Source organism: Onychostoma macrolepis, chromosome 23 (assembly GCF_012432095.1).
Source record: "Onychostoma macrolepis isolate SWU-2019 chromosome 23, ASM1243209v1, whole genome shotgun sequence".
NCBI lineage: Eukaryota > Metazoa > Chordata > Actinopteri > Cypriniformes > Cyprinidae > Onychostoma > Onychostoma macrolepis.
This window is the reverse complement of record NC_081177.1, coordinates 7,775,334-7,790,735: the sequence shown is the minus strand read 5'-3', so window position 1 is coordinate 7,790,735 and position 15,402 is coordinate 7,775,334. Positions and strand designations below refer to the sequence as shown.

At 40.3% G+C, this 15,402-nt stretch overlaps 2 protein-coding genes and 1 long non-coding RNA gene across 6 annotated transcripts in view; 1 reads left to right on the top strand and 2 right to left on the bottom strand.

Moving 5' to 3' along the window:
- Nucleotides 1-265, bottom strand: part of LOC131531778 (torsin-1A-like) — a 6,598-nt gene extending 6,333 nt beyond the window's left edge. For both annotated transcript variants that reach the window (XM_058762817.1, XM_058762818.1), the window contains exon 1: nt 226-265. In XM_058762817.1, the coding sequence (XP_058618800.1) occupies nt 226-250 (25 nt within the window). In that variant the 5' untranslated portion in view covers nt 251-265. The remainder of the gene's footprint in view (nt 1-225) is intronic.
- The window catches only part of LOC131531781 (uncharacterized), a 23,428-nt gene extending 8,026 nt beyond the window's left edge, over nt 1-15,402 (top strand). For 2 of the 3 annotated variants that reach the window (XR_009268784.1, XR_009268782.1), the window contains 3 exons: nt 7,786-7,826; nt 7,922-8,037; nt 8,250-15,402. This is a non-coding gene — a long non-coding RNA (uncharacterized LOC131531781). Of the gene's footprint in view, nt 1-6,403; nt 7,552-7,785; nt 7,827-7,921; nt 8,038-8,249 lie in introns of those variants that run through there. The other variant, XR_009268783.1, reaches the window with a different exon arrangement.
- LOC131531779 (transcription factor Adf-1-like) lies at nt 2,949-4,629 on the bottom strand. Its single transcript, XM_058762819.1, has 4 exons — nt 4,117-4,629; nt 3,708-3,974; nt 3,462-3,572; nt 2,949-3,317 (listed from the first exon to the last, which is right to left on the bottom strand). Exons 1-4 carry the CDS (start codon nt 4,244-4,246, stop codon nt 3,055-3,057), a joined length of 771 nt encoding a protein of 256 aa, XP_058618802.1. The 5' UTR covers nt 4,247-4,629; the 3' UTR covers nt 2,949-3,054.

Genomic DNA, 15,402 nt, shown 5'->3' with positions numbered 1-15,402 from the left:
GTTTCTATTTCCGCGACGTCGCGGCTGGAACAACAACATACAAACTATATGACAGTAGATAATCTCAGGTGATTATATGCTTTATTCAAAGTTAAACGTGTCTAATATGAGTTTAAATATCATATTGCGTGACCCTATAGCCACACTGAAAGCAACAACAGATAGTTAACTCCGATCTTGAAAAATAAATTAAATCAAAGATGACCGTTAAAACTGTGAACTCACTGCGAAACCAACAAGTGTATTCCATAACAAAGATGTTATCAGTCACTCAGTATGTATATTTAATGATGTTAAAAAGCTTTAAAATTTATGAATTAGATTATAAACGTATCCATTTCGTTGCAAGAGCAGTGCGCTTCCAGAGAGAGCCCGCCCACACACGCTTCTGATTGGCTGTGATATTTGATTGATTCTGTCGCGTCGCGGTGTCGCGTCGCGTCTGGTGTGGACACCCAAATTGCTTGTCGCTGGAATCTTGTCGCGTCGCGTGTATTTAGGACACGGTGTAACTGTTGGCAACATGTGTCCTCCACAACTTCATGAGGAGATCTGCAGAGGCACCTGCTGTGAGGGGGGCGGTACAAGGTGCAGAGGACTCGCTGCAGAGTCTCGGTCGGGTTGCAGCCAATAATTCTGCCAGAGAGGCCATCCGGGTCAGGGACAGCTTCATGGCTCACTTTTCAGCCGAGGGAGCACTCACGTGGCAACCGACCGAATAGTTTTTGTTTATTATATCTTGTGCTGTTTATGTCCTTTATGTTTTGCTCTTGTAAATATTCTCATCCTTTTGTCTTTTCTTTTGATTTACACCCTTTATATATTGTAAATAATCACATCTTTTCAACCTCTCTTGTAAATATTGCTATCTTTTTTTCATCCTTAGCTCTTGTACATTTTTCATTATTTTTTGTTCAAGTTTATATTTTTCTTGTTTTCAAATTATAAAATGGAGCCAGCCTCCAAAATGAATCCCTGTCTCGTTGCTGCATTCTCATTACACTATACAACACTGGTCCAATCACAAATAACTTTTTTTAACTATACTATTGTGAGTGTATTTGCAATAGAATATAATTAGAATGAAATTACAAATGTTTGCCATAAGTATTCTAGTCTTAACATAGAAAAAATATTTTTATGTAACAAATAAATTATGATTTACTATGTTGTGCACAAAGTAACACACCAAAACCTTTGATCATTGTATAGAACATTTATTTATACAAAATAAATAAAATAAAATATATAAAAACTATATACAAAGAACATTTACAACAATTTACATGCAGGAATAAAAAGGATCTTGCTTGGAAGAGGGAAGAGTGAGGGCCAAAGTGAAGGAGTGGAGAAAGGAGAGAAAGTCTGGTTCATTCCCTGCAGAGATTGCTGCCTCTTTTTTAAAACTTTTATTGAGGCTCCAATTGTTCCAAATTAAGCAGAACTGTGCTGCTTTCGTAAATTAATTTGTGAATTTGAAATTTTACGAAATCTTTTGTCTGAGGCGGCAACTTCTGCAGGGAAGGGACCAGACTCAAGAGGAAGAGCTCATCCTCTGAGCGTGGAGGCGGTGCTGGAGCTTCAGGACGGGTCCGAGTACTTCCAGGAGCTGCCGCTCCACCTCCGATGGTTGCTCCCTAGGCCTTTTCTGAGCTCTTCTTCTTGGCGCTGTATCAAATGATAACACATTTTGTACAATGAGAAGGCAGAAAAGGAGTAAACTCATTCACAAACCATCAGTGTTGTGTGAGGCCGAGTGCTTACTGTAAATATAATATGCATGTAAACATGGTCATTATTGCCTGTACACACCTGTGGGCACAGTAGCAGCAGATGTTGAAGGGCCGGCAGGGGAAGCAGAAGCAGCAGCAGGTTCTGGCAGAAGGGACCCAGGCTCACTACCATCAAAAGGACCAGTCGGCTCTGTAATGACAATATTAAATATTAATACAACATTACACACACTGCATATTACACCAGTCAGAAAGAAATTACTTTAGACTTTATCAAAAAAACAACAACATATATGCCCTGTTGTGTTGCTTCTCTTGTCAACACACCTGTCTCTGACTGCCCTGCTGCTGCTTCTGTCTCGCCCTGGTCCTCGGGGTGGTCGTACCCTGCGGCCTGATTCTCCTCATCCCCCCTCTCCATATTCCCGCTTGTCTCCCGTGGGGAGACGAAGGGGTCGAGGAAAGACAGGACCGCAGAGTACTTCCACTTTTTCCCTGACCCTGCTGCTGACCCACTCCTCTTCTCCGTGTCCTTTCTCCTCTCCTTTAAATATGTGTCCCTCAGACTCTTCCACTTCTTTCTGCACACTTCCTCTGAATAAACACATCAACTCTTCAGCGGGAAAGTAGTAAAATACGGCGTATAAGCTCAATTTCCCGCCTTTAACTAACTTGTAGTCTCAGTATGTATATATATATAGCTCAAATTGAGTAAAGAGCGTTTTTTACAACTTACCAGATTGTCCGACCTCCTCACTCACTTTCCTCCAAGCAAGATCCTTTTTATTCCTGTTTCTGTACTGATACGAAGATGTATCATACAGCTCCGGAGCCCACAAACAGCTACGATCACTTTGTCCTCCATTGTTGTTTCGATTCCGCCGCTCGCTATGTCATAATCACGTCACTACTAGAGCAAGCTCCTGATTGGTTAACGCGGCGCGAATTTTCGCCAAAGTTCAGATTTTTCAACTCGCGCGAATCACGCGTTAAGCGCGTCAACAGGGCCGGATTATCCATAGACGGATTGGGCGAGTGCCCTGGGGCACCAGCCAATAGGGGGCACCAAGTGATTACGATAATGACAAGACCTTTAAAATATTTTTTCATGTTTTGTATATATTATTTTGCTGGAAGAGATACAGATGCATAGAAAATGAACAGTTAATGATACAATATACAGAGAGAATATCAAATATATGCACGCATAAAAGGATCTTGCTTGGAAGAGGGAAGAGTGAGGGCCAAAGTGAAGGAGTGGAGAAAGGAGAGAAAGTCTGGTTCATTCCCTGCAGAGATTGCTGCCTCTTTTTTAAAACTTTTATTGAGGCTCCAATTGTTCCAAATTAAGCAGAACTGTGCTGCTTTCGTAAATTAATTTGTGAATTTGAAATTTTACGAAATCTTTTGTCTGAGGCGGCAACTTCTGCAGGGAAGGGACCAGACTCAAGAGGAAGAGCTCATCCTCTGAGCGTGGAGGCGGTGCTGGAGCTTCAGGACGGGTCCGGAGTACTTCCAGGAGCTGCCGCTCCACCTCCGATGGCTGCTCCCTAGGCCTTTTCTGAGCTCTTCTTCTTGGCGGCGCTGTATCAAATGATAACACATTTTGTACAATGAGAAGGCAGAAAAGGAGTAAACTCATTCACAAACCATCAGTGTTGTGTGAGGCCGAGTGCTTACTGTAAATATAATATGCATGTAAACATGGTCATTATTGCCTGTACACACCTGTGGGCACAGTAGCAGCAGATGTTGAAGGGCCGGCAGGGGAAGCAGAAGCAGCAGCAGGTTCTGGCAGAAGGGACCCAGGCTCACTACCATCAAAAGGACCAGTCGGCTCTGTAATGACAATATTAAATATTAATACAACATTACACACACTGCATATTACACCAGTCAGAAAGAAATTACTTTAGACTTTATCAAAAAAACAACAACATATATGCCCTGTTGTGTTGCTTCTCGTCAACACACCTGTCTCTGACTGCCCTGCTGCTGCTTCTGTCTCGCCCTGGTCCTCGGGGTGGTCGTACCCTGCGGCCTGATTCTCCTCATCCCCCCTCTCCATATTCCCGCTTGTCTCCCGTGGGGAGACGAAGGGGTCGAGGAAAGACAGGACCGCAGAGTACTTCCACTTTTTCCCTGACCCTGCTGCTGACCCACTCCTCTTCTCCGTGTCCTTTCTCCTCTCCTTTAAATATGTGTCCCTCAGACTCTTCCACTTCTTTCTGCACACTTCCTCTGAATAAACACATCAACTCTTCAGCGGGAAAGTAGTAAAATACGGCGTATAAGCTCAATTTCCCGCCTTTAACTAACTTGTAGTCTCAGTATGTATATATATATAGCTCAAATTGAGTAAAGAGCGTTTTTTACAACTTACCAGATTGTCCGACCTCCTCACTCACTTTCCTCCAAGTAAGATCCTTTTTATTCCTGTTTCTGTAATGATACGAAGATGTATCATACAGCTCCGGGAGCCCACAAACAGCTACGATCACTTTGTCCTCCATTGTTGTTTCGGATTCCCGCCGCTCGCTATGTCATAATCACGTCACTACTAGAGCAAGCTCCTGATTGGTTAACGCGGCGCGAATTTTCGCCAAAGTTCAGATTTTTCAACTCGCGCGAATCACGCGTTAAGCGCGTCAACAGGGCCGGATTATCCATAGACGGATTGGGCGAGTGCCCTGGGGCACCAGCCAATAGGGGGGCACCAAGTGATTACGATAATGACAAGACCTTTAAAATATTTTTTCATGTTTTGTATATATTATTTTGCTGGAAGAGATACAGATGCATAGAAAATGAACAGTTAATGATACAATATACAGAGAGAATATCAAATATATGCACGCATATAAAGAATTGCGATTGGGTCAGGTCCCAGTGTATTTGCCCCTCCCCAGTCAGAGTCGAGCATATTTATTCACAAATGGATAGGCAGCATCGACTTGGCGGTTGTGCGAAACGTAAATTTAAAAAAGAAGAGAAAATATCATGACACATTGCCAGGGCTATACAGGGCGACTGAAAAGTAGCTACTGTGTGCGACTATCAAAACATATTTAGGAGCACCTGATCTCATTCAAAAAGATACTCAAGTCCCGTAGCATGACGCAATTGGTCACGAGACACAGAAGAGCCAATAGCCTGTCAGAACAGCAAAACGCAATCGGTCACGAGACACACAAGAGCCAATAGCATTTCACAACCAAGGCTTCTTCTGGCGGCATTTTTGAATTGCGCACAGACTGCATACGGATGAGCTTAACGTCTACTCCTCTCACAAATCAAATGTTTTGCCTCGAAGACTTGGAATATTAATATTTTTGAATAAATTATGACAGTAGTTGTATCTGCCTGTTATATCTTGTGTTTTATTGACAAATTTAGGGGCAGGGGTTGGGTTATGTGCTCATAATGTGTAAATAATGTAATATAAATAAAACTGTTGTGGCTGTTTACATTGAAAAATCACACCCCAACATATATGCAATAATGGCAATGTTATTGCACAATATATAATTTAATTATGACGATAAAATTCCCAGTGTGGCGTCGGCATATTGACGCTAAGGGTTTCCTATTTAAAGCAACGGAGGACCCTGCAAGTCGAAAAATGACGCTAAGGGTACCTTGAGCGTCAAAAGCGACGCCAAGTGGTCCTGACCAAGCTTCAATATGTGACGAGTTGGGTGTGAGAATGGGTTGGATCAGCATAGGCTATTTGTGTTTGCGCTGAGAGGAGCTTCAAAGATTTCTACTTGCGTGTTTGTGCAGCGTTGAGTAATGTATCGCAGACATATGTTGATTCCTTGAATGCAATGTTAATCAGAATCCACTCACTGCTCAAAATACTTTTGTTCATTGCTGAGTTATGCACGCTCACAAATGCTCTCGTTATAACAAACAAAGTGTAGATGGTGTAAATAAGAGATTCGTTGTGCAGTGTAGAGAGCTTCATTGATTATAATGGAGTTTTGTGAGATTGCTGAAGTGAGTAACAGCTTTTAAAGATTATTAAAGGTGTTTGTAAATGTGATATTAAATTAATACAACAGCTCAATAAACAATAAGTTATATAAAGTGATGTACATTGTATGACTTTTAACAATATTGCCTGATTTTGCTCTATTTAGTCAAGGAACATAGTTTCAAACAGTCACAGCCGAGCAGCTGCATCTCCATTCAAACATAGCGGTGTTTCATTTATGAATGAACCTGCGTTTTTAAATGAGTCTAGTGAGTCAGTGATTCAATTACCCACTCATAAAGTGAGTCACTTGCTTCGTTCCTGAATGAATCAGCTGTTCAAACGAATCAGTGATTTACCGCCACCTGTTGGCAGTTTTATTTTATGTTTAAAGTGTCCTTTCAGTTATTTAAATAATTTCAATCAAACAATAGTTCTATATTCAAAATGTTATATTTAAAACATTAATCTCACAACATTGTTATGAATTTAAAACATCCATGCCACCTCTGAGCCTCTCTAAATGTCTGTAAATTTACCTACATGCCACTTTTGTGTTCTTCTGTGCCACCTTTGTAGTGGAAACTAATTTTGTTAAATGATTTCTTTTGATTAGTAACTTATTCTTCTTATTCTACCTGTTCTTATGGAATTTTTTTTTTTTATTAAAAACGGGGGCACTTCAAATGTGGTCACCCTAGGGCACTACACTGTGTTAATCCGGGCCTGCGCGTCAAACGCCCAAAACGCTCAATTCGCGCCGCCTCATTCGCGCGAACCGCGCCGCAAGATGTCTATTCGCGTCTTTGCATTGACTTAACATGTAAATCACTCGCGCTTAACGCTTCATTCGCGTCTGGTGTGAACGCACCTTTAGGCGCGGTCTCTTTAGGAAAACAGCAGGGCCGGAGTGGGATCAATTTTCAGCCCGGGAGTGTAATGCTCAAGACCAGCCCACCACCATTTGCATAACTGTAAATGTTGCTAATGTACCTTGAGTCGCCAGGTCACGTGTGCTCGTTTGTCTTCTTGAAAAAATATTTTGTCAGTTTGGCACATTTGGCCGTGTCATCCTCCAATGCCTTTCTTTTTTTTAACCTGGCTTTTTTTTACTATCCATTTCATTCTTCCCGCAATTAGCGCACTAGCATTAATGGTTTCGGGTTGTCTCCATGGCAACGACCTGGGACAAGCGCGAGCGCGCGCGCTCTGACAACAGAAAACGTCACATTTTACTGTTAAATTCAAATATAGTAATATTAGCTTAGTTATCAGCCACAAAATAACTTATACACATTGACGTTATTCTGTGTATGTAAAAAAAAAAATTTTTTTTAATTAAAATAAAATAAAAAGCTCGGCCCAATTTATGAGCGGGGCAGAGCGGCCCACCGGGAATTCGCCCGGTTCTCCCGATGGCCACTCCGGGCCTGGAAAACAGTATGTAATTTTTTAATATAAAAAACCGATGAGCTGTATCCAGTGCACGATAATGTTAGGTAATTAAATTTTAATGAGTTAAATTCTATTTTGTTTGCTATAATTCATTCGATTCGTCTTTTTCAACGAGTGATTGCTATTGAATCAAAGGAGTCGGACTGCGCTGGTGGCGCCATCAACATCTATATGTGTGACTCTGTCTGTTTCGATTCTTTTAACCATTCAAATGAGTCATTTGTTTGTGAATCAAACTGAGCACGCTGTTGTAGCATTACACCTGCTAAGACAATTCAATATGTGCAATCTGAATTTAATAATAATATTTATTTTGTGGTAACACTGCCGTGTGGGAAGCTCTGACAGAGAAAAACACTATAGATATGTAAGAGAGAGCTGTAAAATGTAAGTGCATCATCTTTTGTTCTTGAATGGAGGCCTAATCTGTCTGCTGCAGTAGAGCAGGTTCAGTTTTTAGAGTGAATGAAAACTTTTGAAGCATAGATATGCTGTATGATGTGATTAAAATCATACTTATTTTACTGTGGTGGGGATTATTATGAGCAAACAAATTTAAAAGTTTAATCTGAACACTATGTAATCTGACATTTATTTTTTTTACATTTTTTTTTTTTACAGAAATTCTGAGCTGCTGCATGAACATTCATCAAACATATAAGGTGCGAATTCTGGGTCTGGTCCTAATGATTGTAAAAAAAACTAATGCTTAAGATTTAATAATTACCTTACAATATATATTTATACATATTTCAAGGCTGCAATTTGGTAAAAAACTTTCAAGCTAATGCTGCTGCAATGGAGTTCAAGGGGACTATGAAGAGGTGGCTCCAGCTGATCAAAAGGGTGGACTTCAGGAGGCAGACACACACTGTGAGTTTAAAAGTTTAATCTCTTTAACCATCCATACACATGACACACTATCACATTTCTATAATTCAAATCTCTTAAAGGATTTTTATGCTGCACCAATTAGTGTAAGCAGCAATACTTCCTATAATATCTAATGTACTTGTTAATTTGTAAGAAGAATGACATCAATGCTTATATTAGTTGCTTATGTACTGTCTCACCCTTATCCCTAGGTTACAGTAATCAGCTGATCCAGTCGGTATCCAGACCAGACGGTGGACCTGCACCCAAGAACGACCACAACACATCCCTGACTGTCAGCGGAGACCATGTCAGCTAGATGACAGATCCCTGTGAAGACCTCATTGATGACCCCAGCACAGATGATGTTTCTTCAAGCAGAAGAAGTTGGATGAAATATTCTGAATGATATATTCTGAATGATATCAATCCGCAATCTGACTTGTGATGCAGCCTGGAATAATCACACCACGTTCATTCGTTTGGCCAGAGGAGAACTGGTTTCCTGACTGAACCGGGTCTTGTTTGGATTTGGGTTCCTTGTCACTGTAGCCTTTTGTCTTGCTTGGTTGAAGACACCTAATATTCAGCAATATTGTTGACTTGACTGCACTGACACCATTTGATAAGAACTGAACTGACAGTGTGAACGTAGCCAAACATAAAATAATAAAAGCAGAGAAATATTTGTATTATATTTGAAATATTTCAAGGTTCTAATTTTGGATTTATGGACTTATCTTTACACCTTATATTTCTTTATTATTATGGCATTTATTTACACACTTGTTTATCTACATATTACATGTTTTTATAGTTAAATGTTAAAATTAACATTACTCATTTTTGAATATTGCAAACCTATTAATTTTTCTCTATAAAAACCTCTGGCGTTATCCTCTTGGCAGCGAACCACATGATCATGATGAGGAAGGTTTTGTTATCTTTGGTATCTATAATTAATGCTGCCTTCACGGCCTCTCAAGTTGTATTTACTAGGTCCCAGATAGCAAAATTTGTCTGGCCAGAAACTGCTAAATGTAATTCATCAAGTGAAATACAAATACAACCATTTCAAAACATTAAAAAGGCTTTAATTATAAAATTACCAAATACTTTAATATAAATATGTAAGATGTAAGTTTGGTTATAGAATGCGGTTGTCATATCCGTAAATAACTGTGTGTGAACATAACTGTATTAAGGACTCAAATACAGGACTGACAACTGTAGGTCGCCGTGATTTTGCCAAGTAAGACATGTTCCTGGATCAACATCTTTTGTTGATCCTGGATCAACATTATTGTCCAAAAATATAGACTTAACTCAATCCCTCACCCCTAAACCTAACCCTACCCATAATTTATTCCTAAAATCAGTGTGAAATGATAACTGATTAACAAGGGTGTCAAAGCACCTAAACCTGAACATAAGCCTAAAGCAGATATTTCCTGAAAAGTTGTTCCTCAATTCTGATTGGTTGGAATTATGATCCAGGAACATGTACTTGGTGAAATCACCCTCACCGACAACCGTATTCTGCTACTGTGGCCTTTTTATGTATGGAGGATTGCTCACGTCGCTCAGCAATTTACAGCTGCTGTTGACGGCCAGCAGTAACGTTTGACCTTTTTGAAAGTTAGCGGTGTTCAACATGTGATGTTCTCATGTGGTGTTCAACTCAGATCTGTCCACTTCCTTGGACTCGAAGGTAGCGCCTTAGCAACGCAGAAATGACACCGGTTTCATACCACAAGTGTGAGCAGCATGTATTTTTCCCGGCGTGCATGTTAACAAATGAGTGCATTCTCACTGGGAGCGGGAGCAGCGCGTGAGCGCCAAGCTCAATTAAAGTGACAACACACTTTTGATGGACATAATAAAAATGATTTCACACAAAAAGTGGTAAAATGCACAGAATAAGCATGTCTAGCGTGTTATAACAAGGATTGGAGTACGGCAGAAAAAAAAGAATCAAAAATATTTTAATTATTCAGTTTGGGTTAAAGTACGACGGCGTTTTAGTGCCTCGTTAAAAAAAAAAAATCTAAGATTACGAGATTAAAGTAGTAATATTTCGAGAATAAAGTCGAAACTACGAGAATAAAGTAGAAATGTTTCGAGAATAAAGTCGAAATATATCAAGAATAAAGTCGAAACACTACGAGAATAAAGTCGAAATATTACGAGAATAAAGTCGAAATGTTTTGAGAATAAAGATTATAGTTATAATATTTTGAGATAGGCTATTCTAGGCTTTTGCTCATGCAAATGGCCCGGATTGGAAGCACCGGGAGATATTCCAAATCTCAGTTTTCAAAATCGGTCAGTTTTATAGCGAAATACAAACAATATGTAGGCTATATTGCAATAATGTGCTTGTTAAGCGGCATGTGAGTCAATCATCTTTCCGATTACAATAACGAACCACGAGACATTTTCATTATAAATTAGGCTAAACTGTTTTTTATGCGTTTCTTCAATTTATATCTTGCTATAAACTTGAAATAAAGAGCAAAACACATTTATAATTTGTATTTCGTTATAAAACTGGCAGAATTTGAAAGCTGAACTGTGTAAAAGCAACAAAGCACAAAATTGTCGTGATTACTGGTTGGCTGGCGCGCTACAAATAATGAATGGAAGACGTTAAATATTATGTCCTCATTTACAGTATACCATTAATAAAATAGTTTGTGAATAGTCACTTAACGTTTACAGCAGAAAAGGCAACAATATAACATGTTAACAAATTTGAGTCCAATGAATGGAATAGAAGACATGAAATATTATTTCCAAGCATACTGTCCCCGCGAGTATGACACATGGTATGATTTCTGCTAATAATCCCACATATATTTGCAGTGTATTAAAAAAGGGTTAAATAAGAGAGCTACAGCGCCCCCCAAAGGAATGTCGATTGAGTGTGTGAGCTGATGTTAAGATAAACAGTTGTTCCTGTACAGTCTGTTAATAAATATCATATTCTTGATATTGAGCTGTTTCCGCGAGTCCTTAAAATTGACATCCCAGTAAGATGATGCGGTCGCTCGGATGCAACAATATTCAAATCAAGGTCTGGCAACTTCTCCCGGTGCTCTCAATGCGGGCCATTTGCATGCGCAATATAGGCTATACTCTCAAAATATTATAACTTTAATTTCTACGATTTAAATTATCGAAACATTTCGACTTTATTCTCGAAACGTTTCGACTTTATTTTCGTAATATTTCGACTTCATTCTCGAAACATTTCGACTTTATTCTCATAATCTTACGACTTTAATCTCGTAATCTTAGATTTTTTTTTTTTTTAACGAGGCACTAAAACGCCGTAGTAAAGTATTGTGTAATATTTAAAAAAAAAAAAGTATTTATATGCGAGTACCCGCGTTAACATGCAAATCCCCATGTTAACAAACTTTCAAGACTTTAAAACTTTAAAGTCTTTGTAAAGAAATATGTGGCTTTGGAGCCGCTGCTGTGATGCTGTACAAACGCTTCCAGTGTGAATACTCTCACGAGTCTGCAGCTGCAGTTAATGAAGCTGCCTCAAAGCTCACGCTTGCGGTGCGAAACAGGCGTGATTATTGCGGCTGTAAAGGTGGTGCTGCCTTTTCATATAAACTGGAATAAATACAAAATTAGAGCCTAACTAAGACTGAAATGAGACATTAGTAATAAATAGTTTAGTGAATAAAATGAAATAATCATAAAGGACATTTCGAAATAAGGTGCATTAAGTCAATAAATCCTTTATTAATATAAATATTTTAATTAAAAACGTTTCTCCACGTATTCAATAAAATTCTAGTGCATTTAATCTATTAAATAACAGCCGGTTATTATGCGCCGGTTTCACCTTCTGAACTTTTCGGCACTTCCAAAAGGAGGCGAAGGCGCGCCCCACTGCCTTTAGGTCCTTCATTCCATGAAGGCCCAGTCTGAGCCCGAACAGCAAAGGGGTCCTGGCCCGTCTCAGTCTAAGGATCAGAGACGAGCGCAAAAGACTATTGTCGCTACACACACCCCTCCCCCGCCTCTGGGTAGGGTTCAAAGGAGGTGTGAAGTCGAAGGTTGCAGGCAAGATCTGAGGGAGGTGATCCAGACGAGGCATTCTCAACGCTTTCATCCGGACCAGAGTAAAACATCTACTCACCTCCCTCTGAGAGTATTAACATATGCCATCATCTTCCTCCGCTTAAGGGCTTTCATGCATCCTCAAGGACCCGCAGGTCCTCCATTCAGGTTGAGCATTTTTGGAGAGTAATGCTTTGTAACGTGCTCCCTGACGTCCCGGCTGGATGTTTGCTTCGAGAAGCTGCCCCGGCCAGAACATGCTACTCATGCCTCGCCCCGAGGGGCCTTCTGAGACCATCATGTACATTCTCTGAGTTAGAGCTCCTCTCGCTGAGGCGTTGAATGGCTTCACTCCTTAACTCCTCTCTGCAGTTTTGATAGGTGGTCAGGCCCACTTGGACCTCCCTTTTACACTACCCTTATGGTCGAACCATCTCCCCTCCGTGGAGTGGGCTTGAGTACACTGCTTTCCCTGAGTTACAAGTGAGATGTGTTTCTGCGGAGACCCTTCCTGAATGCATGAATGGGTTATTGGGTACCGTTGTTTCTACAGGTTCTTTTGAGTCTGGTTAAACGGGACCCACACTCTCTATCAAGACAGAGAGCATAGGACTACGTTCGGCTGTAACAGTGGATGGTCTCTTATCGGACCCTGCTAGACTGCCCCCTCTAGTCTAGTGCTGCCTTGTGGTTGAGTTAGGAAGTGCTCCACTCACTGCGAGGGCTAGCTATGAGCCTATCGCTCCCACAATCTTAAAAATAAAGGTGCTTCATGATGCCATAGAAGAACCTTTTTGTCTAAATGGTTCCATAAAGAACCTTTAACATCTGAAGAACCTTTCTGTTTCACAAAAGGTTCTTTGTGGTGAAAGAAGGCTCTTTAGCTTATAAAAAGGTAAGGAAGAGATGGTTCTTAAAGAACCTTCTACTGAATGGTTCAACTTCTTTGTGGAACCAAAAATGGTTCTTCTATGGCATCGCTTGAAGAACCTTTTGAAGCACCTTTATTTTTAAGAGTGCAGCTTGAGCTATGAGGGTCCACCTCAGCCTGAGAGCCGAAAGCGCCTCTCCCAAGATCTCCATATGCAACCATACCGAGTCATTAGGCCCGTCACTGTCGCCTCCTTGGTCAGTTGCCTCTTTGGTGGGACCCTGTTGCTCCCAGTTGGAATGTGTGATCCCCTTCTAAGCTGGATCCCATTTCTGATGTCCCATTTGCAGTCAATCTGCCACAAAACCACTTCAGGGGGTCAGGCCTTTCTCTGCCCTCCCCCTTAGGCTGCTCTCATGGTGAGCCTGTAGTGCTCCCCTCACTCTAGAGGGTCACCTATGAGCACACTGCTCCCTCCTGAGCATTTGGAGTTTCCCTCTCATCCTGAGAGTTGAGTTCTCCGCTCCCCAGAGCTCCGTGAGTCAGCAACACCAGGTTTTTAGGCCTCTTTTTCTGCCTCCCTGATATGCTGTTCTTATGGTTAAGCCTGTAGTGCTCCCCTCACTCTAGAGGGTTATCTGTGAGCACACTGCTCCTAAGTTGAGTGTTTGTGTCCCCCTCTCGGTTTGAGAGTTGGGTGCTACACTACTTCAAGTTATGTATGAGCTCCAGAGCCTGTCCTGTGACTATTATGGTTGAGTTGGCGATGCTCCCCTCATATGGAGGGTTTTTCTATGAGGCACACCATTTCCAATCTGCATGCGCTCTGAATACACACGACTCCCGCTGAATTAAGTAACTGCTGCCTTGAGCGTGCCATAGTAACATAGGGTTCCTAGGCCTGTCTAGAAACAGCCTCGATGACCCCTTAGCAATGGTGATTCTAGAAATATATGTTATGGTAAGTGCACACGCTGAGCTTCTGTGCACTTTCTAAAATCCACATTGTGGTAAGTGTGCAAGCTAAGCATCCTGCGCATATTTCTAAAATCCTGTACGGTATTGGTTACACGCTGCCATCCTCGTAGCCTTTGTTGTGTAATATGCATAAGAATGCAATTACCCTGCCTCATTGTTTTATGTATTTAGTTAATATAATATGTCTAATAGATAATAGATAAGATATTAGATAATGTCTAATAATATGTCTCTTTAATGAGCCGAAAAGAACGCACGTCACACCTCTAATTTGCACTGGCTACCAATAGCTGCTCGCATTAAATTCAAGGCATTAATGTTTGCCTACAGAACCACCTCTGGCTCTGCACCCCTTTACCTAAATTCAGTACTTCAGACCTATGTGCCCTCTAGAAGCTTATGTTCTGCAAGTGAACGACGCATTATTGTGCCATCCCAAAGAGGCACAAAATCACTTTCACTGACTTTTTCATTAACTCTTCCCTCCTGGTGAAATGACCTGCCCATCTCAATCCGAGCAGCTGAATCCTTAGCCATCTTCAAGAAACGGCTAAAAACACATCTCTTCCATCTTTATTTGACCCTCTGACTCTAGCACTCTCTATTCTAATTTTATTTTATCTATGTCTTCTTTTTATTTAACAAAAATAAATAAATAAAAAAACACATTTGACCCTCTATCAACTGCATATTTATTCTCTAACTGCTAGCTTTTCTTGTAAAACTAACACTAGCTTTCTTTTTTCTATTCTATCTATTTGTTTCTTATAAAAACAAAAATAAAAAAACACTAGGTTTCTTTTTTTTTATATTCTATCTACTCGTTTTCTTTATAAAAAAAGAAGAAAAAAAAGACCTTGCTACGTGTACTGCGTTAGGCTAACCAAGACTTGTAATAGCACTTGCATGTTGTTGCTCTTTTGTTGGTTTGATTGCTTCTAATGTCCTCATTTGTAAGTCGCTTTGGATAAAAGCATCTGCTAAATGTAATCATGTATTATTTTGTTTATTTCCTGGAAAAGCCTCATATGGGCAATTATGTAACTACTTCATGTCATTGTTTTTGTTTTATTTAGAAAGTGGTTTATTAAGTAAAACACCACACGTTATTGTTTTAAGCATTTATTGGGAAAATGTTTATAACATGTATTAGCAAGAGCATAGTTAGAGATGAGCTTTAAAGAAAAAGAAGCTGGGTATTACATCATCTGGTGTGTTTCAGATGAAGCGTTGAAGACAGCAGAGCAGAGAAATCCCGAAGAAGAAAAATGGGTAAATGTGAGGCCTTTATAAACAACTTCTTAAGGGATTTCCAGTATGAAGTCACAAGACATTGGGATCCACCTGCTGTCTATAAGAGACTGAAGTGCAATGATGAAATCAGATGCTGCTTTGAGACCACCTGAAGAGCTCTCCGGCACCAGAACCATTGCTGA

Coding starts and splice junctions, on each gene's coding strand:
- LOC131531779 (XM_058762819.1), bottom strand. CDS start 4,246: ATGGAGGACAAAGTGATCGTAGCTGTTTGTGGGCTCCCGGAGCTGTAT. Junction 3,975..4,116: donor TGAGGAGGTCGGACAATCTG/GTAAGTTGTAAA, acceptor GTGTTTATTCAG/AGGAAGTGTGCAGAAAGAAG. Junction 3,573..3,707: donor AGCAGGGCAGTCAGAGACAG/GTGTGTTGACGA, acceptor TTGTCATTACAG/AGCCGACTGGTCCTTTTGAT.